Below are 24,433 nucleotides of genomic sequence, written 5' to 3' on the forward strand. Positions count from 1 at the left end.
GAAAAAACACAGAGGCTATATCATCCCTACAAGCCTGTTTTGCAGGTTTCCCTACAGGCTTGTAGGGATGATAAAGCCTCTGTGTTTTTTTCTGACCTAGCGTGTATATATATATATATATATATATATATATATATATATATATATATATATATATATATATATATATATATATATATATTCCTCGCGCACTAATTGACAGAAAGAGTGTGCACTTGCAGAGCGCGATGATGTCACGTTATCGATGGGAAAATGCATTTTTAGACAATATGGTTTGCCTGAGTGGCTAGGAGACACCGAGAGTAACAAACGGTAGAATATGGATTAGAAAGGACATATTTAAAAAAATAATAATAATTAAATACAAATTTTACTTGGGACTTCCTGCGGCCTGGCTTTTGGACGTTTGGGAACCCTTGTTCTAATTTATTGCAGTGTCGCTGTATTTTGTGATTATTTTGTGCCTGATAAAATGCAGAGCAAGCACGTACATCAGATGTACATGTACATCAGTGGAGCACGACAAATAATCCGTTATTTTGTTATGATCACGACCAACACGCCACTTTTGAATGTAGCCAGGAATCATTGAGTACAGTCATGCACTATACTCGGAATGGAGAGTTCAACAAGTGATACTTGGCTCGCTGACCTCTGACCCCGGAGAAGCCCCTCCACGACACAGCTATCCATTTAATGCATGGAAACGTGTTAAAGTATTTTCCAAACCAACTTTAAACATACCAACTGGTATAAAAGGCACAATTGCAATTTTGCATTCACAACAATTTTTCCTGTGTTCTTTTTTTTTTTTTTTTTTTTTTTTTTTTTTTGTTCAGAAGCACTGAAGATATTATAAGTGGCACCAAATAAAGATAAATTACTAAGTACAATTTCACGATAATTTTCTACAATTTAGGCTGTCGTATAACAAAGTGATGCAAATTTAAATAAAATGTATGGCATTAATGTTAAAAAAAAAAAAAGGAAATATGTGTGTGGTATGAAGATAATATCAAACTCCCCCAAAATGAACCAAAACTGTCCTACATGTCTCATGTCTCATTAGTAAGCAAGCAACAACGTGGATTCCAATGTTACAGGGATATTTTTTGTACATGTTTTTTTTATAACATTTTTTTTACTCTTCCTTCGCATTAAGTGAAGTAAGTTCCATAAAGCGTGCAGAAAAAGTAAATATTCATGTATACAGTTGTTACGTATAAGAGGGCTGCCTTTCCAACAAGTAGTACTTACAGACTATAGAGAGAGAATTGCAACTCTATTCAATCAAAAGGGGCTTCACTAACTAGCATACAAAAAAAATAATAATTGCATTTTATATTATTTTATTTTACTACAGTGGCTGAAAATGAGGTGGGGCATTTTGTCAAGATCCTATTACAGTATGTAATGACCCCCTTCTACAAATACAGCTGTTCTTAAAGCATCATATGGAATGTTTTTTTTCCAAAAAGTTAAATTGGATTTTTGATTTTTGGTCGTTGGTTGAACTGATTTTTACATTCGTGCTCAGATGCCAAGCAGGGGTGCCAAACTCATTTTAGATGGGGGGGCCACATGGAGGAAAATCTACTCCCAAGTGGGCCGGACTGGTAAAATCACGGCACGATAACTTAAAAATAAAGACAACTTCAGATTGTTTTCTTTGTTTAAAAATAGAACAAGCACATTCTGAAATTGTGGGGGTTGTTGGGTTTTTGTTTTACACTTACATTAATAGTATTCTATCTTTAGTTGTCGTTATTTATATTTTCTGAATAAATTATGTGATGATGTTCATGAGTCAACTCATTGGTGTTAATTTTCAATCTATCAAGATAAAAAAAAAAAACAAAAAAAAAACAGGATGTTATTTACATAGTTTGATCATTTTCCTCAACTGGTGTACTAACATCATATGTAGCATCGTCTACAAAGACACAAAGAATTGCTATTGCGACATCCAGTGGACACATTTAGAACAGCGGTTTCTTTCATTTTTATACTTAGCTAACTTATCAGGATCAGGCCCGCGAACAGGTTTTATCCGGCCCTCGGACCGTACGTTTGACATCCCTGCAGTAAAGGTTTGCATGTATTAAAAAGAAACGTGCAAACTTGATAGCGCACGCAAAGCTGATCTACGAAGTCTGTTTGCGAAGGATTGCATTTCTTGAATGAGCAATATAGCAAGCACGACCCCATTTAGCGTGTTTGCTTTGATGTAAATGCAGAATATATGTTGATTATCAGAACGCCCGCAATACTTGGTGGAGGAAATGCAAATGTGTGTTTTATCAAGCCTGAAACTGTTTGCATCAACTATATTTAGCACGTTTGAAATGGACGTGCAAAATGGCAGTTTCACATAAATGACAGCTGAAGATGAAGAGACAATCTGTGCGTGTCAACATATTTGAACCGTCAGAAATAAAAATAGTGGACATATTGTCTATCCAGCAACGTCATTTTATAGCGTCTGGATGACTCAATTAATGCATTTTTGGTGTCTGCAGGCATTTTTTAATGCCATTTTTTTTCATAGAGGAGATATATAAATATATATCTCTCTTGGGGGAAAAAAAAGTGTTAGTGTTTTTGGCACAACACCGCATCTCCCAGAGAGTACAAACATGCAATAAAGTTGGTTCCGTTCTCTAAGAGGAGTAGCCCAGAAAAGGTGGTACATATTATATTTGTGTACTGCATGTTCCACAACACAGCAAAACACCACAGGTTGGATCGAGGACGGTGAAATGGATGCCGAGGGAAATGAATGTCTCCATGGTGACAGCCAGTAGTACACCACAAACCTTATTTAAATAGGGTGGTTTGCACCAATTCTACAGGTCTTATCAATTACATATGCATTCTTAGTAGATCACCTGCAACACGTCGTGCAATAGTACGTGCATTTCTTTAGTTTGCAGTCTTATAATTTGAGACTTTAGTAAAATCCGGCCAAAAGTACTTCATCGGGATCTTGAGGCTTGAGAACAAATCATTTAAAATACCAATATAATGGAAAAACAAGTTGCCTTTAAATGCTTAAAGGGGAACATTATCACCAGACCTATGTAAGCATCAATATATACCTTGATGTTGCAGAAAAAAGACCATATATTTTTTTAACCGATTTCCAAACTCTAAATGGGTGAATTTTGGCGAATTAAACGCCTTTCTATTATACGCTCTCGGACGTCACATCGGGAAGCAATCCGCCATTTTCTCAAACACATTACAAACACCGAGTCAGCTCTGTTATTTTCCGTTTTTTCGACTGTTTTCCGTACCTTGGAGACATCATGCCTCGTCGGTGTGTTGTCGGAGGGTGTAACAACACGAACAGGGACGGATTCAAGTTGCACCAGTGGCCCAAAGATGCGAAAGTGGCAAGAAATTGGACGTTTGTTCCGCACACTTTACCGACAAAAGCTATGCTACGACAGAGATGGCAAGGATGTGTGGATATCCTGCGACACTCAAAGCAGATGCATTTCCAACTGGACTGGACATATCAGCTTTCAGGAAAAGAGAGCGGATGAGGGTATGTCTACAGAATATATTAATTGATGAAAACTGGGCTGTCTGCACTCTCAAAGTGCATGTTGTTGCCAAATGTATTTCATATGCTGTAAAGCTAGTTCATAGTTGTTAGTTTCCTTTAATGCCAAACAAACACATACCAATCGTTGATTAGAAGGCGATCGCCGAATTCGTCCTCGCTTTCTCCCGTGTCGCTGGCTGTCGTGTCGTTTTCGTCGGTTTCGCTTGCATATGGTTCAAACGATATGGCTCAATAGCTTCAGTTTCTTCTTCAATTTCGTTTTCGCTACCTGCCTCCACACTACAACCATCCGTTTCAATACATGCGTAATCTGTTGAATCGCTTAAGCCGCTGAAATCCGAGTCTGAATCCGAGCTAATGTCGCTATAGCTTGCTGTTCTATCCGCCATGTTTGTTTGTATTGGCATCACTGTGTGACGTCACAGGAAAATGGACGGGTGTATATAACGATGGTTAAAATCAGGCACTTTGAAGCTTTTTTTAGGGATATTGCTTGATGAGTAAAATTTTGAAAAAAACTTGGAAAAATAAAATAAGCCACTGGGAACTGATTGTTAATGGTTTCAACCCTTTTGAAATTGTGATAATGTTCCCTTTTAATTGTGTTTCATTGTATCCATTAAACCATATCCAATTGGGTGTACAATCTGCAAAGTATGTGAAATTACGGTCCAAACATCACAAAATGCCAATTTTGAACATATTTGGCAATTTTCGTAGATTCGAGGTTGGATGACGTCAAAGTAGTAACGCTTCTGCACTCTGACCAATCATCAGATCAGTCATACCGGAAATACGCAAGAATTGGAAAAAGATTTACTGTTTATCGTTCACAATCTTTTTGTAAACAAGAACATATGCTTGGCTTTTTATGCATTATAATATAAATAGCCAATGATTTGAGTCAACATATCGAGGATCCTCTATTGCGCCCATAAAACCCGCTAAATAACATTCAGAAACCGCCAACAGTACTCCATTTACATGTCTTGACCTGGAAATTCTCCAAAAATGAGCAATATTGTTTTTATAAGCGCTAACGCAGACGTCCTATTTTAGCGGCGCATTGATAGCAGTGAGCTAATGCTAGCTTACATTGCTATGTTTGACACACTCAGCCGGCTGCTGCTTCTGCTTCGTCTCAAACTTGGTAAAAGTAAATTGTTGATTATAATTCATGCATCTCTCACCTGGTAGCAGACAAATGTGGCCATGGACCGACAGGCGAGTCGGGTCGACTTTGACGTCCCAAGAGATAGCGAAAAGGTTGCGGCGACATTTTTTAACCCTTTGCGAGGATTGTGATTTATTCTTCATCCAAACAGGATTATGTAAGCATCCTGTCGGTCGGCATCCCAACAAGAGTGACAATTGTACAATAACTTTTATTATGGTTAGTTTTGTTATGATCCGCTGCCCGGATCATAGTTTGTTTACGTTTTCAAGTTATGTGTGTTTTCAGCACCTTGAGTTTGTTTGTTTTCAGTTGCCATGACGACACACCTACCTCTGGTTAGTGTTTGGGACGCGCACCTGTTGCCCGGGCTATTTAGTCTTTGCCCTAGCCTCACTCGGTCTGGCTTCCCAGTTTGCTTGATGCAACAATTGACCACGTTTGTTTCCTGCTCTTTACCTGCTAGTTTTCACGCTAGGCTATTTTGCTTGCTAGCTCCCACGCTAGGCCCTTTTGGTTTTCTTTTTCCGTGCTATGAGCACGTTTTTGTTTTTTCCTGCATGATTTGTTCTTAAATAAATCACTTCCTACCTGCACGCTGTGTCCGAAGCCGTCTGCATTCCTGGGAGAACAACACCCGCATCATCATGCGACCCGGTCGTCACAAGTTTGAATGTTTAGCACCTAGAAATTGCTAATTAGTTCAGCACTCCACTTCTGAAACGTATTGCTCATCCTTTTTCTGTTTGGGCTAAAAAATATATGGTTCTGGATCATAATGTTTTCCAAAAGTAATCGTTGTTGGCTCTCACAAAGTCTGCCTGAATTGCATTGTTGTTGATGGGGAAGGGATCTTACTGACTGGCTGGCTCGTTATCTTCTCAAATTGGCTCGGACATTTCTGTGCAATTGATACTATTTTGTTTGTATCTATTTACTGGCAAACTTTGTAAGTCTTTGGGTGTCATAAATCAGATAATAGCTTCAAAATAGAGGCAACTTGTTTTTCCATTATATTAGCACTTAACAAAGAAGCTGATGGTTGATGAACATGTGTACAATATATTTATTGCTCTGTCTATCTCACAAAAAGTGTAATACAGTCGTCCCTCGTTTTATCGTGGCCAATTGGTTCCAGGCCTGACAATGGTAAACACATTTCTGAAAAGTTGGACTATCAATAACACATCAAATATTTTCAATCCATAAAAAAATTACCAAATACGTTTTTAACAGAATCAGAACCCTCTAAACATGAAAACACAAATATAGGCAATTTTTAAATCGTTTTGCCCGATATAGTGTGTTCAACTGTATATTACAGTACTCACCAGCCAGGAGGATCCTCCAAGCCTCATTGCTCTAAGTTAAAACTGGGCTTCCATGTGCTGAAAGTCCTGCATCGTTTATTATCACACACACCAATGGGGTTGAATTAGAAAAACGAAGTGCATCAAAAAGTTGTGCCGCCAAAAGTTGGTCAACTTGATTGTCGCGGTTAAGATACGGTAGCGCCAAGATTGGGCGCCTTGCAACCTGGAAACGTAAGTCTTTTTTGACCGCCACAACTTAATTATAGGAAATAACACACTCAATAATGCACTGAAATACATAAATAGGACTTTATTTAACACTTAATTTAGGTAAAACATATATGGAATAAGCTTAAAAAAAATCGGCATCGTCGTGAAGCGGCCATAATTGATGCGTGATGTGGCGAGGGACGACTGTACGTGTAAAACCCGATTATCAAGAGACACTCGTTGGACTATTATGAACCTATTGTTGTCACACACCTCTATGCACTACCTACAGTATAGCCTATACACGTGCTGTCTGCTTATCTGGCTCGTACATAGCACACAATTTAAATTGCACCTTCATAATTTTTATTCTCCAGCATGCCGTACTCTGATCATATCTGCGCCAATAGCCTGATGAATGAATCTCTGTATTGCAGTGGTAACAGTTCCATCACAAGTGATCATAAGTTGGGCATTCTGCAGCCCAGATGTTCCATCTCGTAAGGGGGGCTCAGCCTCACCAATCATAACCAAGAAACAGAGCGAGGAGAGAAAACAAATAATAGCGCAGTCCAATGTTTATGTACACATTTTCATCCCTAGCATGTCATGGTCCATACGGTGTGTTGTGGCATCTGTCATTTATTTCTTCACATCAAGAGCTCGGTAGGAGAAGAAATGGGGCTGAATGTTTTAAAGCTTAGTCTTTGCCAACATTTCCTTTCTTTTGGTCTTGATCACCGCTAGTGGCCAAGTCCGTGGATATTCCTAATGATAGGGACCATTATCCGATATATTGTTGCAGTGTTCCAAAAAAAAAAAAAATAGAACAGTCACATCTACACACACACATTGTTTTTTATAAAATGTATTTCTGTTACATTGTCATCATTAATTGGGCGGGGGTTGTCGATGCATGCATGTGGTGTTTTTTGTAAAATGGTTATTGTACAAGTTGACTATCAGGCAGCAGACCGTGTCACAACAGCCCGACCACGCCACGTTTGACATCCCAGTATCATGTCTCACTTTTGGAGGATTGGAGCTTCAAAAAGACCTCCGTCTCTACTTTTTACTTTTATTTTCTAAAAGTCTTTGGAGTAATTTTAGTCCTACCTGCAGTGCAAAGCTGGCTAAAACTGCTGGAGCTGTTATAAGTTGGGTCGTAAGTGTTGTTTATAACGCCACATGTGGCACTGAAGGCAGGTCGGACCCTGCCTTCCTCACAGGTACACCTCCCGTCGTGTCAGAGTACCACAGGACGTGGGCTTGTACTCTCCAGTGGCCGCCATTGGGATTTCTTCAGTGGGATGGTTCAGCGTCTCTTCCCCGCCTCCAGGCGAGCCATACGAAGGTGAGCCGAAAGGCTCGTAGGAGGAGGAGGAAGAAGCCATCTTCTTACTGAGCAGGTTGCGGTTGCGATCGCCCATCATGTGGGCGGCGGTGGGGTCTCCGTTGGCCATGGCGGCCATGGCGAGGGTCTCTTGGCTGCCGGGCTGCTCGGCGCCGCTGCTGCTGCTGCTGCTGCTGCTGCTGCTGCTGCCGCTGCCGTTGCCGCTCGTGAATGTGGAAAGCTTTGGTTGTTGAGGGGTGGTGGTGGACTTGGATGGCCGCCGTTCTGGCGACGTCCGTACAGGCATCCAGCAGGAGTCTGAGTGGCCGTACTCGTCGCATTCCCGGGTGCACTTCCCAGTCATGGCTACGTCAGGCAATGGCCGTGAGTCTAGGGGGAGAGAAAGAGAATAGGAACGTGTAAGGGATTATGTTTGTTTACACGGAAATTGGATATTATGATGAATGAGGAGTGTACATTTCTAACACTTTGCTGTGTTATGTGTTGACTAAGTGGGAAAACAGATGCAATATTCTGATCGGTTGTGAATGGTATCATCGCATCTGCTATGCATGTTGGAAGTGAGGGTTGTCAAAAAAATGTCGGTTCCGCTTGCAACACTAAGCCTGTGTGAATACAATTTGGTTTCATGCATACCACGACAGCAATTGTAACAGAAGACAATGAAAAAGGACAACTCCGCTGGATTGGACAGCAGCTTCCAACTCAAAAAGAATAAGAGCTGAAATCATGTCATGCTTTAAAATATGTTTGTGCTGAGAAAGGGGAAGGCGGGGGAGGGACAATGGACAACTCAATACATCAATTTGAAGTTTATTTTGGCCCAGACCACAGCTAGAAATAATCGTGTGCGAGGGTATTGTTTGTGTACTACTAACACACGGATTTCTTAGTTGCTGATTGGCAGCTGGCAATCACATCCTGATCTAAGTAGATTTATAGATTTGTGTGGTTTAAGCCTCCTGGTATCCTCGTTAATCCACTAATTATGGTTTTAGCCAATTACCTAGCGCGGCCGTGGCCTCGGATTAACTCCTGCATGACGAGGCGCTTAAATGGGCATTGCATTAGACAAAATACAATTCATGGCTGGTAAAAGTTAACCTGACTCTCGCCAGATCCTTGTAGTTCGCTGAGCTCCACACAAGGATCTGGGCTTGAGGGCAATGCAAACTCCTTCAAGATAGCAAAAAATTATGAACCAATCAGGATCGCCGGGCGGGATTTCATAGATGTGACGTAGTGCCGAAGCGACTGTTTGATTCACGCAGCGAGGAGTCGTGTGCTGACTTTGATTCTGCTATTGCAACTGTTTTGTCGAATCTATCGAATATTAATTCTTCAAAAGATGAACAGAGAACTTTTCGCTCTGTCGTTATCCAATATGTCGACTGTTCTTGTTGGTTGGGGGGCGTGGTTAAGAGGGGAGAAGTATATTTACAAGCTAAAATTCACCAAGTCAAGTATTTCACATATATATATATATATATATATATATATATATGTATATATATATATGTATATATATATATATATATATATATAAGAAATACTTGACTTGGTGAAGTCAAGTATTTCATATATATATATATATAGTCAAGTATTTCATATATATATATACATATATATATATATATATATATATATATATATATATATATATATATAAGAAATACTTGACGTTCAGTGTTCATTTATTTACACATATAAACACACATAACACTCATCTACTCATTGTTGAGTTAAGGGTTGAATTGTCCATCTTTGTTCTGTTCTCTGTCACTATTTTTCTAACCATGCTGAACACCCTCTCTGATGATGCATTCCGCTTCGTCTCCTTGTTGTGTGCGCAGTTGTGCACTGCACTCTCTAAAAGCCCTAGATGTTATTGTCACATATGCATGTACAGTAGAGGGCAGTATTGTCCTGTTTAAGAGTGTCACAACATTGCTGTTTACGGCAGACAAACTGCTTTACGGTAGACAAAACGTGACTGCTGTTGTTATGTGTTGTTGCCGCGCTGGGAGGACATTAATGAAACTGCCTCCAGCTCCGCCAGAATTTCGGGAGATTTTCGGGGGAAAATTTCGGGAGTTTCCCGGAAAATCCGGGAGGGTTGGCAAGTATGTCTTTGACTGAGTGACCATTGCAGAGTGGCAAGTAATATGTAGGTGAGATGTTTGATGAAACGATGATTGGGTAAAACAAACTCAAGCAGCCATGGAGTGTGCAAGACAAGCATGCCTTTGCCCAAAGTAAAAGAGTTGGGCTTACTTTTAATGCTCTTTTTGCCCTGTAAAAGAAAGAATATAGACCAGGAATCAATTGTTTCGTTTATCGTATAGAAGGTACTGCATTAAAAGAAATTAGAGGTCAAGGAAGCATGACTTGTGGAACACGCACGACAGTAAGGACAATGATTAGTAGTCGTGTGTTTTTGCCTGCTACAGTACGGTACGGGTGCCATTCCTTCCTTGTCAAAATCCCTTTTCCATTGAATCCATTCACAAGTGACCTATGTAAAGAATCGACTAAGCATCACCGGTCCTAAGAGAGCACCTCACTCCTAGCGTTTTGTCATTAGTGAATACGACTCAGCTGGTAATGAAATCGAAGTAGTCAAGTGAAGGAAATCAAAGGCAAACACAAATGAGAGATGCAATGTAGATAATGCGATCGACATGATGACGTGGAGGGACAGATCATGGCAGGACATTTTGGCTTGCCCACTCTCCTCCCCCTGCTTGATAAGATACCGCAGCCACTGATTGTCCTGCTCAAACATCTGCGCTTTCTGCATACCCACAATTCACGGCGGTACTCCAGAGACCACTGTGCCCTCTGCCTGATTGCTCATCCGATTGCCTGCTCAACCTTATCTCATTCGGATGATCGAAAAACAAAAATCATCATGTTCTACTTGTCATTAGCGGTAAACTTCCACCATCCTATCTATGTCACCAGGAACGGCAAACTGGAAGGCTACGCTATTTTAAAATCACAGTCCGTTGGCTCCACGGGCTTCCGAAGGATGATATATCCATCCATCCATCCATCCATTTTCTACCGCTTATTCCCTTTGGGGTCGCGGGGGGGCGCTGGAGCCTATCTCAGCTACAATCGGGCGGAAGGCAGTGTACACCCTGGACAAGTCGCCAGCTCATCGCAGGGCCAACACAGAAAGACAGACTACATTCACACTCACATTCACACACTAGGGCCAATTTAGTGTTGCCAATCAACTTATCTCCAGGTGCATGTCTTCGGAGGTGGGAGGAAGCCGGAGTGCCCGGAGTACCCGGAGGGAACCCACGCAGTCACGGGGAGAACATGCAAACTCCACACAGAAAGATCCCGAGCCCGGGATTGAACCCAAGACTACTCAGGACCTTCGTATTGTGAGACAAATGCACTAACCCCTCTTCCACTGTGCTGCCCCATGATTTGAACAGCTATATTAAAATGCTTTTTTACGTCTCCTTAAATGTCAGCTCCCCCTGGGATTGGCCCATCGACATGAATACTATTTTGTATTCATTTACTCCACTGACTTTGCTAGCGTTTATAATGAGAATTCAAAGATTCGGCCCAAAACCTACAAGTTCCAAATCTAAACTAGCCATACAACATTTATGATGGCAACGGTAATACAATAAAATAATTTGCTTTATTGATTCCTACTAGGGTTGTACGGTATACCGGTATTAGTATAGTACCGCGATACTAATGAATCATATTCAGTATGATACCGCCTCTGAAAAAGACCGGTCCCCCACCTCCCGCACCCGTTGTCATCACGTTGTGTCATTGCTGGTTTATAAGCAGAGGAGCATGTTCGGCAGTGCACAGTCACGGAGTACTTACAAGCAGACACAGTGTGTAGAAGGAAAAGGGAGATCGGACGCATTTTGGCTTAAAAACTAACGATAAAGGTGAAGCTATAACACTGAAACGCCCACCGGAAAAGGTGCTTTAAGAGAGCTACTTCTGAATCACTAATCCTCGCCTCCATGGCGACAAATAAAGTAAGTTTCTTTACAAGTATCATCCCTGCAGAACGAGGAATAGCTAAACATGCTTCACTACACACCGTAGCTCACCGGCGTCACAATGTAAACAAACGCCATTGGTGGATCTACATCTAACATCCACTGTAATGATACCAAGTACAGTAGTGTATCTAGTTGATACTACTATGAGTACGTCGATATTTTTGAATCTTTTGTTTTTTTTAAATGTATATTATGTTTATAAACTCAGGAAATATGTCCCTGGACTTTGAATATGACCAATGTATGGTCCTGTAACGACTTGTATCGGATTGATACTCAAATTTGTGGTATTGTCCAAAATGAATGTAAAGTATCAAACAACAGAAGAATAAGTGATTATTACATTTTAACAGAAGTGTAGATTGAACTACTCAGTGGCCTAGTGGTTAGAGTGTCCGCCCTGAGATCGGTAGGTTGTTAGTTCAAACCCCGGCCGAGTCATACCAAAGACTATAAAAATGGGACCCATTACCTCCCTGCTTGGCACTCAGCATCAAGGGTTGGAATTGGGGGTTGAATCACCAAAATGATTCCCGGGCGCGGCCACCGCTGCTGCCCACTGCTCCCCTCACCTCCCAGGGGGTGATCAAGGGTGATGGGTCAAATGCAGAGAATAATCTCGCCACACCTAGTGTGTGTGTGACAATCATTGGTACTTTAACTTTAACTTTAACTTTAACATGTTAAAAGAGAAAATAACCAGATATTAACAGTAAATTAACAAGTAGATTAATAATTCATTTTCTACCACTTGTCCTTCATAATTATGACAAAATAATAGAATGATAAATGACACAATATGTTACTGCATATGTCAGCAGCTAAATTAGGAGCCTTTGTTTGCTTACTTACTAAAAGACAAGTTGTATTGTATGTTCATTGTTTTAAATTGGACAAACTTGCAATAAGAAACATATGTTTAATGTACCCTAAGATTTGTTGTTAAAATAAAGCCAATAATGCCATTTTTTGTGGTGCCCTTTATTTAGAAAAGTATCAAAATAATTTTGTTACGGGTACCGAAATATTGGTATCGGGACAACACTAATTCATACCATTATGGCAACAAATTAAAAGCTCCTCCAACAAAATAATGACGGTTCTGCCCGAGATCACTCAAAAATAATATTTATTCCAAACTACTTGGTATTCTGCAAGGTTGCTTCCATCAAGACTAAATTCAAAAATCAGGGCATGGAAAACTGTCAAAGAACAGCCTTGAGAGAACTCGCTCTTTTGTCACAAGCATAACACCAAGCGCTGCAGCACAATGCACGCAGGGTCACACTGGTTAAAAAGCTCCTCTCGACACGACAAAGACAAAACAGGGAAGTTTCCCATCCCGAGTTTTCCCCTTGGGGCGCAGACCTTGTTATTTGCTGGCCTCAGACCAGCCAGGCTCTCCGTGGCCATCGCTCGGGGGAGAGGCGCTTTCAGCCAGGAGGCGCCAGTATTGAACCATCATGGCCGACAACACGGCCTATTTTCCTCTCCTTCGGTTTTGCTTGGAATTCAGCAAGTGTGCAGAACGAAGGAGGTGATGACAATAAGTGACGATTAGTCTTTTTTTAGACTTTAGCTACAGTCCCTTGTTGACATTGCAGGAACATCCACTTTAGCAGAGGGCAAAACTCTCAAGAGTTGACACTCATCAGGCACTCTTATCCAAGGCTTACTCAATTACTTGCAGGTGGATAAGCGCTGCGCCATGTTTGCTACATGCACTTGCATTACGTCTGTCGGTCCCGGACCACGACCTTGAAGACTACGTTTACACTGCAGGCCAAATAGCCCAAATTGGATTTTTTGGAGATTTCATTATTTCCAGCTGACTAATATATATATATATATATATATATATTTTTTTATCAGACTCCAGTGTAAACGCGCACAAGCCCCAATGTGGCCTCGACGTCACTTGCATGCGCACTTCAATAAAGTGACAAGAAAGGAAGTTGACCGGGAGGAAGTCGCTACTACTACAAAATTAAATAGAAGTCGTAACACCTTAAAATAACTTGTTTTTTTTTTACATTAGAGTAAATTAAAGTAATACAATGTACAAACCCCGTTTCCATATGAGTTGGGATATTGTGTTAGATGTAAATATAAACGGAATACAATGATTTGCAAATCATTTTCAACCCATATTCAATTGAATGCACTACAAAGACAACATATTTGATGTTCAAACTCATAAACTTTATTTGTTTTTTGCAAATAATAATTAACTTAGAATTACATGGCTGCAACACATGCCAAAGTAGTTGGGAAAGGACATGTTCACTACTGTGTTACATGGCCTTTCCTTTTAACAACACTCAGTAAACGTTTGGGAACTGAGGAGACACATTTTTTAAGCTTCTCAGGTGGGATTATTTCCCATTCTTGCTTGATGTACAGCTTAAGTTGTTCAACAGTCCGGGGGTCTCCGTTGTGGTATTTTAGGCTTCATAATCCGCCACACATTTTCAATGGGAGACAGGTCTGGACTACAGGCAGGCCAGTCTAGTACCCGCACTCTTTTACTATGAAGCCACGTTGATGTAACACGTGGCTTGGCATTGTCTTGCTGAAATAAGCAGGGGCGTGCGTCCATGGTAACGTTGCTTGGATGGCAACATATGTTGCTCCAAAACCTGTATGTACCTTTCAGCATTAATGGCGCCTTCATAGATGTGTAAGTTACCCATGTCTTGGGCACTGATACACCCCCATACCATCACAGATGCTGGCTTTTCAACTTTGCGCCTATAAAAATCCGGATGGTTCTTTTCCTCTTTGGTTCGGAGGACACGACGTCCACAGTTTCCAAAAACAATTTGAAATGTGGACTCGTCAGACCACAGAACACTTTTCCAATTTGTATCAGTCCATCTTAGATGAGCTCAGGCTCAGCGAAGCTGACGGTGTTTCTGGGTGTTGTTGATAAACGGCTTTCGCCTTGCATAGGAGAGTTTTAACTTGCACTTACAGATGTAGCGACCAACTGTAGTTACTGACAGTGGTTTTCTGAAGTGTTCCTGAGCCCATGTGGTGATATCCTTTACACACTGATGTCGCTTGTTGATGCAGTACAGCCTGAGGGATCGAAGGTCACGGGCTTAGCTGCTTACGTGCAGTGATTTTGCAGTGATTTTTCCAGATTCTTTAAACCCTTTGATGGTATTACGGACCGTAGATGGTGAAATCCCTAAATTCCTTGCAATAGCTGGTTGAGAAAGGTTTTTCTTAAACTGTTTAACAATTTGCTCACGCATTTGTTGACAAAGTGGTGACCCTCGCCCCATCCTTCTTTGTGAATGACTGAGCATTTCATGGAATCTACTTTTATACCCAATCATGGCACCCACCTGTTCCCAATTTGCCTGTTCACCTGTGGGATGTTCCAAATAAGTGTTTGATGAGCATTCCTCAACATTATCAGTATTTATTGCCACCTTTCCCAACTTCTCTGTGACGTGTCGCTGGCATCAAATTCTAAAGTTAATGATTATTTGCAAAAAAAAAATGTTTATCAGTTTGAACATCAAATATGTTGTCTTTGTAGCATATTCAACTGAATATGGGTTGAAAATGATTTGCAAATCATTGTATTCCGTTTATATTTACATCTAAAACAATTTCCCAACTCATATAAAAACGGGGTATAAATGTGACATCTGACATCACATAGACAAAGATAAGACCTTGTGGAGGAAAGTTTTGTGGTCAGATGAAACAAAAATTTAGCTGTTTGGCAACAATACCAAGCAATATGTTTGGAGGAGAAAAGGTGAGGCCTTTAATCCCAGGAACACCAACCTACCGTCAATCATGGTGGTGGTAGTATTATGCTCTGGGCCTGTTTTGCTGCCAATGAAATTGGTGCTTTACAGAGAGTAAATGGGACAATGAAAAAGGAGGATTACCTCTAAATTCTTCAGGACAAACTAAAACCATCAGCCTGGAGGTTGGGTCTTGGGCACAGTTGGGTGTTCCAACAGGACAATTACCCCAAACACACGTCAAAAGTGGTAAAGGAATGGCTAAATCAGTCTAGAATTAAGGTTTTTAGAATGACCTTCACAAAGTCCAGACTTAAACGTGTGGACAATGCTGAAGAAACAGGTCCATGTCAGAAAAACAACAAATTTAGCTGAACTGCACCAATTTTGTCAAGAGGAGTGGTCAAGTATTCAACCAGAAGCTTGCCAGAAGCTTGTGGATGGCTACCAAAAGCGCCTAATTGCAGTGAAACTTGCCAAGGGACATGCAACCAAATATTAACATTGCTGTATGTATACTTTTGACCCAGCATATTTGGTCACATTTTCAGTAGACCCATAATAAATTCATAAAATAACCAAACTGCATGAATGTTTTTTTGTGGCAATCAATTTTTTTCCTACACAAAATATATATTCATATATTACAAATAACCTATTATTTGCACACTATTGACAAGTGATGCACCGAAAATTCGGTCGTCTTTAATAGACTTTGCTGACCAAAACCGAACGTTGTGATGAAATATCCATTCCCGCTGGCGACTGCACCTTTCCGGCGAAGACGAGTGACGGAGCTCGCCCAGAGCTGGCAAAAAAGTCACATTCAGGTCGCATTCAGATTGCATTGCCTTTAGACCACAGGTGTTAAACTCAAAGCCAGATCTGGCCCGCGACATCATTTTATCTGGCCCTCAAACACCTGGAAATTATATGTGTCAATAAAGTACTTATTATTTTTTCACTAAATGTAATAGATTTTTTTCATTTTGACAAAAAAAATATATGTACCGCTTGAAATTGCATGCCTTTTAAACTTTAATAGTATCCATTAATGCAACACATATTACAGAATATTAACATACTTTCCAGACATTTTTGTTCTAAATTAAAATAAATGCTTAAATATCTGCTTGGCTTATGATTTTACAGCGAACAACCCATCAAATTATTACAAATTACAATAAATGTTACGGTGTTCTTAACAGCATATTACTGTAAATTACAGTTTTTTGCGTTGAAATTCTGTTGATTGAGTTGCCAGTTTTTAACTGTAAAATCTACGGTTGTTGTTTTTTACTGTAAATGGAAAAACGATACATTTGGTTTTATGGTAGAAAAATTGGCAGCTAAGTAGCCAGAAAAAAAAAAGAACTTGTACTGTTTTTTTTCATTAAAAATAAAGTACATTTAATAGTAAAATTCTGGCAACTAAGCTGCCAGCTTTTTCCGTAAACCCCCTCCCAAAAAAAACCAGTTGTACTGTTTTTCCATTTACCGTAAAATGTTGTAAAAAATTTTAAAAAACACTTTATTTTACAGTAACATTTTGTAAATGTAATGTTTTTACTGTAAAATTGACAGTCTATTTAAAACAAATTATGTAATAATAATGAAATACAGAGGAAAATTCATGCATTATTTGCTGTTACAATGGCAGCCATAACTGCGATATGGCCCTCAATGAAAACCAGTTTGACATCCCTGGTTTAGACCGAAGTCACATTTGAAAATATCAGATCGGATTCAGGACTACCTCCCGATGTGGCCTGAATCTGATGCAAAATGATCAGATTTGAAGCACTTTGGACTGGCAAAAAAAATCAGATCTGTGTCACTTGAGGACCAAAAAAAAAAAAAAGATTTGGTGTGCAGTGCAAAACGGGGCCTGACTACTGACCTTGACATGACCTTTTTGGACGTTCTGAAATGAACGATAGAAGAAAAAGCAGAAACATCTTCATCCAAATGTTTGTTGTTTTGTGTTTTTCGAAAGGCGTCACAGTTGTCTGGCCATCACTTAAGGGTCCCGCGTAAGAAACAGAAGACGACAGTTGAAGGCACGGCGTATGCAAAGAGGGAGGGATGAAAGGAGAGTTAAAGGAGAGTGACAATGATCCGAGTGTAGCAGGGTCAGAGCCTAGAAGAGGCGACGCGGCAGATTGAGCGAAGAAGACAGCATGGCTGCCTCTGGGCCGTCAAAGGCCAAGCACACTGCCAAAGAGAACAGTGGAGAGGACAGAAGAAGTCTAATTGCAGAGATTGACTTTTATCAGTGCAGTGGTAAATAATAGACAGTAGTGTTGTCCCGGTACCAATATTTTGGTACTGGTACCGGTACCAAAATTATTTCGATACTTTTCGGTACTTTTCGATACTTTTCTATATAAAGGGCTCACAAAAAATTGCATTATTTGCTTTATTTTAACATCAAATCTTAGGGTACATTAAACATATGTTTATTATTGCAAATTTGTCCTTAAATAAAATAGTGAACATACACGACAACGTGTCTTTTATTAGTAAGTAAACAAACAAAGGCTCCTAATTTAGTTGCTGACATATGCAGTAACATATTGTGTCATTTTCCATTCTATTATTTTGTCAACATTATTAATGACGAATGGTAGAAAATGAATTATTAATCTACTTGTTCATTTACTGTTTATATCTGCTTACTTTCTCTTTTAACATGTTCTATCTACACTTCTGTTAAAATGTAATAATCACTTATTCGTCTGTTGTTTGATACTTTACGTTAGTTTTGGATGATACCACAAATTTGGGTATCAATGCGATACCAAGTCGTTACAGGATCATATATTGGTCCAGGGACATATTTCCTGAGTTTATAAACATAATATAATTTTTTTTTAAACGAAAGTTGTGCTGCGAAAAAATATCGATGTAATCATAGTAGTATCGCCTCGATACGTGCCTGTACTTGCTATCATTACAGTGAATGTTAGATATAGATCCACGAATGGCGTTTGTTTACATTTTGACGCCGGTGAATGAAGTGAAGTGTGTAGTGAAGCATGTTTAGCTATTCCTCGTCCAGCAGGGATGATACTTGTAAGAAACTTACTTTATTTGTCGACATGGAGGCGAGGTGGGTTCTACATGTAAAGCGACTTTGGGTACTTAGAAAAGCGCTATATAAATCCCAGGTATTATTATTATTATGATTGTGCGTGCTGCTGGTCCACTAATAGTACTAACCTTTAACAGTTAATTTGACTCATTTTCATTAATTACTAGTTTCTATGTAACTGTTTTTATATACCCCACACCCCGGATTGTAAATAATGTAAATAATTCAATGTATATACTCTGATGATTATCTTGTGTGATGACTGTATAATGAAAGTAGTATATATCTGTATCATGAATCAATTTAAGTGGACCCCGACTTAAACAAGTTGAAAAACTTATTCGGGTGTTACCATTTAGTGGTCAATTGTAGGGAATATGTACTTCACTGTGCAATCTACAAATAAAAGTTTCAATCAATCAATCAAGTGTGTTTTTACTGCATTGTCAGATCATTTGATTCAACACACCTCCGCGAAAGCTGGGAAAAACTCCATCCTCCGAATGCAATTTACACTCGTCCACATTACATCCAACTGGAGGGCACTCGCTAATAAGGGTTGAGTGGCAAAACGCACAAGAGAGCACCTCAGCGAGAACAAAGCTCTGAAATGGACTCCAGATTTCCTCCGAGCTCCTCATCAAAGGGCCTTCTCGTTCAGACGGATCTGTTTCGCACAGCGGCGCAATCAGCGTGAAGATGACAGCGTACATTGCCGCGTGTCACGCAGATTACACCAAACTGCTGAGGAGCGCAGAATGAAATATTTATCCTGCAAAACCCACTGCTGCAGAAGCTTCATGGGAAGACGGTAAGAGGGACAGACGAGCGATGCGAGGGGACGCGGCGATTGGGATGAAGCCGCACACCGCTCACCTCCTCCCTCGCTACACATTCTCGCCTCTAATACGCTCCCTTTTAATTATGTGAATCTCGGCAACTAATTACGGCCATAGCGCCAGGCTCCCTGTGTGTGGCGGTCTCGCATTTCCGGGGCCCCCGTGGCATGACCTCACAGCAGAGCGCTGCTGTGGCCTCCAAGACAGGCAGGCGGGCGCATGGAGGCGGCAACTGGAGGTGGCCGTGGGGAACAAAAAGGAAGCGAGGGGAAACGGGGGGGGGCGGCGAAAAGAAGAAGAAAGCAAGACAACGGTGGCAGGAAGACAATAAATTGAGGGTGGGGGGATAGCGGAAAGAAAAAAAGAACGGGCGCTAAATTATTAATGGTGTGACAGCGGGTTCAAGCAGAACAATATCCACAGAAAAAGAGCAGTATTTGTCTTTTTCTTTCTGCTCCTCTCTCTCTGCTCCTCTCTCTCTCTCTCGCCAGACAATTAAGGAGCGTGGATAGATGGGGAGAGAGAACGCTTACGATGCTGAGGGGTGGGATGAGAACAAAAAGCCAGTCCCGGGGAGCAGTGACCTTTTTTGAAAGCGCAAATCATGGCGCGCACCCCGAGCAACGGCTTTAATTGATGGAATTAACATCGGCGGAGGTTTTTTTTTTTTTTCTCATTGTGCCGCGGCCAAGGTCAAAACTGATGACAGAAGTTAAAGTCTTTTTTTTGTTTTTTTTGTTTATTGAGACAAAGATTATTTATGTATTTAATATTATTAAACCTGTTTTTCAGTTATTTTACCCCTACATGTGTTCATTCATAGTTTTGATGCCTTCAGGGACAATCTACAATGCAAATAGAGGAGAGGAAAATATAACCTTAGAGGAAAATCTAATTTAAAACATTTGTATGCTCATACAACTCTTAAAACCTTTAGCATATCTGGACGTGGAATTAAATTATGGAATGGATTAAGCAAGGAAATCAAACAAAGCACCAATATGATTCAGTTTAAGAGACTGTTCAAACTACAAGTGTTCACAAAGTACACAGAACAAGAATCATGATGAATATCTTGAACCCTTGTTTTGTTTTCTTTTTTTGTTCATTTTTTTTCATTGAGACAAAAGATTATTTATGTATTTAATAATTCTCCCTCGTTTTCACCAAAAATATTATCCAGAACTTCTCTCACTGTAAATCTTTTTTTCATTTTTGCATGCTGAAAATTGGAGATGTGCACTCTGCAAGTCACCAACTCTATACTGAATTGACCTCACATGTCTGGACATGCCCGTCTTTGTTTGTTTTTGTACTGGATAACAAGGTAAAATGAGAATCCCCTAAAGCTCACATGATTGGGAGAGGAGCTGGCTGTCAGTGTGTTCAGTTTTGGCTCTAATTATTGCTTTATAATCTTATTTTTACAACTGGGTCGAAACCGACCCTAACAACATCAAGGTCATAATTTCAACCAGAGCATTTTAAAATATACTGAAAAAAAATAAAAAAGTTTAATTTTGTTGAAATAGAGGTTCCTGACAAAGTCAAAAAGCCTTGATGCAAAAAAAAAAAATTATGTGGTTCTTTTATGAATTTAAAAACTAAAACGGGTCGGTGCCGACCCTAACACAAGACGGAGGTTAAGAGACTGTTCAAACTACAAGTGTTCACAAAGTACACAGAACAAGAACCATGATGAATATCTTGAACCCTTTTTTTGTTTTCTTTGTTTGTTTTTTTTTTTTTTATTGAGACAAAAGATTATTTATGAATTTAATATTATTACACCTGTTTTTCAGTTATTTCACCTTTTTTTTTGTTAAGTACATAACTCTACATGTGTTCATTCATAGTTTTGATGCCTTCAGGGACAATCTACAATGCAAATAGAGGAGAGGAAAAATATAACCTTAGAAGAAAATCTCATTTAAAACATTTGTATGCTCGTACAACTCTTAAAACCTTTAACATATCTGGATGTGAAATTAAATTATGGAATGGATTAAGCAAGGAAATCAAACAGAGCACCAATATGATTCAGTTTAAGAGACTGTTCAAACTACAAGTGTTCACAAAGTACACAGAACAAGAATCATGATGAATATCTTGAACCTTTTTTTTTATTTTTTATTTTTTTATTGGGACAACAGATTATTTATGTAGTTAATATTATTAAACCTGTTTTTCAGTTATTTCACCTTTTTTTGTTAAGTACATAACTACAAGTGTTCATTCATAGTTTTGATGCCTTCAGGGACAATCCACAAAGTAAATAAGAGGAGAGGAAAAATATAACCTTAGAGGAAAATCTAATTGAAAATATTTGTATGCTCGTACAACACTTAAAACCTTTAGCTTATCAGTATGTGGAATTAAATTATGGAATTAATTAACCAAACAAAGCACCAATATGATTCAGTTTAAGAGACTGTTCAAACTACAAGTGTTCACAAAGTACACAGAACAAGAATCATGATGAATATCTTGAACCCTTTTTTTGCTTTCTTTTTTTTATTGAGACAAAATATTATTTATGTATTTAATATTATTAAACCTATTTTTTAGTTATTTCACCTTTTTTTTTGTTAAGTACATAACTCTACATGTGTTCATTCATAGTTTTGATGCCTTCAGGGACAATCCACAAAGTAAATAAGAGGAGAGGAAAAATATAACCTTAGAGGAAAATCTAATTTTAAATATTTGTATGCTCGTCAACACTTAAAACCTTTAGCATATCAGTATGTGAAATTAAATTATGGAACAAATTAACCAAACAAAGCACCAATATGATTCAGTTTAAGAAACTGTTCAAACTACAAGTGTTCACAAAGTACACAGAACAAGAATCAGGATGAATATCTTGAACCCTTTTTTTTTTTTTTTCTTTCTTTTTTTTTCTTTTTTTTTTTTTTTTATTGAGACACATATTATTTATGTATTTAATATTATTAAACCCGTTTTTCAGTTAAGTACATAACTCCACATGTGTTCATTCATATAGTTTTGATGCCTTCAGTGACAATCTACAATGTAAATAAGAGGAGAGGAAACATATAACCTTAGAGGAAAATCTAATTTAAAACATTTGTATGCACGTACAACATTTAAAACCTTTAGCATATCAGTATGTGGAATTAAATTATTGAAAGGATTAAGCAAATAAATCAAACAAAGCACCAATATGATTCAGTGCAATTAACAGTGCAATACATTTTCATAACATGGTCACTACTGCCTAGTTTCTCTTGTTATATTCTTATTTTTACTGTCATATTTGTATTCTTATGGTTGCGTTTTATTATTATTCTATATATTATTTATAATTATTGTAATATTTTCTATTTTATTTCTATTTATACCCCGATTATTTGCTTTTTACTTTTTAAATTTGATCTCAATTCTGTACACTGCTGCTCGAATTTTAATTTTCCTGAGGGAAGTCTCCTGAAAGAATCAATAAAGTACTATCTATCTATCTATCTATCTATCTATCTATCTATCTATCTATCTATCTATCTATCTATCTATCTATCTATCAGTTTAAGAGACTGTTCAAACTACAAGTGTTCACAAAGTACACAGAAGAAGAATTATGATGAACATCTTGAACCCTTTATTTTTTTTTATTTTTTATTGAGACAAATATTATTTATGTATTTAATATCTGTTTGATTACTGTGGTATATCATTTATTTATTATTTATTTGTTCACTGTCCTGTTGCAGAGAACAAGGACATTGGATAAAATTGCTATGGTATGAAAAAGGGGTAGGATTAAATAAACTCTGCTTCTTCCTACTCCTTTTTGGACGTGCTGTAATGAAACAACCGGAATTGTGTGATGCATTACATTGTATCGTATGCATGTTCCAAATAAACTGAAACTGAACCGAACTGAACTGAACTGAACATATTGTGCCAGTCGAAGAAAATGAGCAAAATACATAAATAACATCTTGTAATTTGATTTTGATATTATTTTTGTATCTTGATAGATTGACTGACATTATCACATAATGTATTCATAAAGTATAAATAAGGACAAATAAAGGTAGAATAATATTAACCGCAACACGTAAGTGTAAAAAAAAAACATTATGGTGTGTACATTTTCAGATTGTGCTTGTTCTATTTTTAAACAAAGAAAAAAATCTGAAGTTGTCTTTATTTTTAAGTTATCGTGCTGTGGTTTTACCAATCCGGCCCACTTGGGAGTAGATTTTTCTCCATGTGGCCCCCCATCTAAAACGGCTTTGACACCCCTGGTCGAAAAAGTATCACTACATTTTCAAACTTTAAAGGGGAACATTATCACAATTTCAGAAGGGTTAAAACCATTAAAAATCAGTTCCCAGTGGCTTATTATATTTTTTGAAGTTTTTTTCAAAATTTTACCCATCACGCAATATCCCTAAAAAAAGCTTCAAAGTGCCTGATTTTAACCACCCGTCCATTTTCCTGTGACATCACATAGTGAAGCCAACACAAACAAACATGGCGGAAAGAACAGCAAGCTATAGCGACATTAGCTCGGATTCAGACTCGGATTTCAGCGGCTTAAGCGATTCAACAGATTACGAATGTATTGAAACGGATGGTTGGAGTGTGGAGGCAGGTAGCGAAAACAAAATTGAAGAAGAAACTGAAGCTATTGAGCAATATCGGTTTGAACCGTATGCAAGCGAAAACGACGAAAACGACACGACAGCCAGCGACACGGGAGAAAGCGAGGACAAATTCGGCGATCGCCTTCTAACCAACGATTGGTATGTGTTTGTTTGGCATTAAAGGAAACTAACAACTATGAACTAGGTTTACAGCATATGAAATACATTTGGCAATAACATGCACTTTGAGAGTGCAGACAGCCCAATTTTCATCAATTAATATATTCTGCAGACATACCCTCATGTCAGCAGGCCAGGGAAGCTAGGGTCGATATTCTTCTCTTGATCATCTTCGGTGGCATAAGAGACGGTGTGAGCCAAGACATCCAGGGGGTTTAGCTCGCTCGTCTGCGGGAACAAACTGCCGCCATTACTTGCCGTGCTAC

At 38.9% G+C, this 24,433-nt stretch overlaps 1 protein-coding gene across 4 annotated transcripts in view; it reads right to left on the bottom strand.

Annotated features, from left to right (window-relative positions):
• Positions 1–150: 150 nt before the first annotated feature.
• The window catches only part of pcdh7b (protocadherin 7b), a 260,789-nt gene continuing 236,506 nt past the window's right edge, over positions 151–24,433 (bottom strand). For 2 of the 4 annotated variants that reach the window (XM_061960981.2, XM_061960980.2), the window contains exon 3: positions 151–7,991. In XM_061960981.2, coding sequence (XP_061816965.1) covers positions 7,492–7,991 — 500 coding nt within the window. In that variant the 3' untranslated portion in view covers positions 151–7,491. Of the gene's footprint in view, positions 7,992–9,896; positions 9,916–24,433 lie in introns of all 4 variants that reach the window. The other 2 variants (XM_061960982.1, XM_061960984.2) reach the window with 2 other exon arrangements.

The sequence above is a fragment of the Nerophis lumbriciformis genome, linkage group LG05 (assembly GCF_033978685.3).
Source record: "Nerophis lumbriciformis linkage group LG05, RoL_Nlum_v2.1, whole genome shotgun sequence".
Classification (NCBI taxonomy): domain Eukaryota; kingdom Metazoa; phylum Chordata; class Actinopteri; order Syngnathiformes; family Syngnathidae; genus Nerophis; species Nerophis lumbriciformis.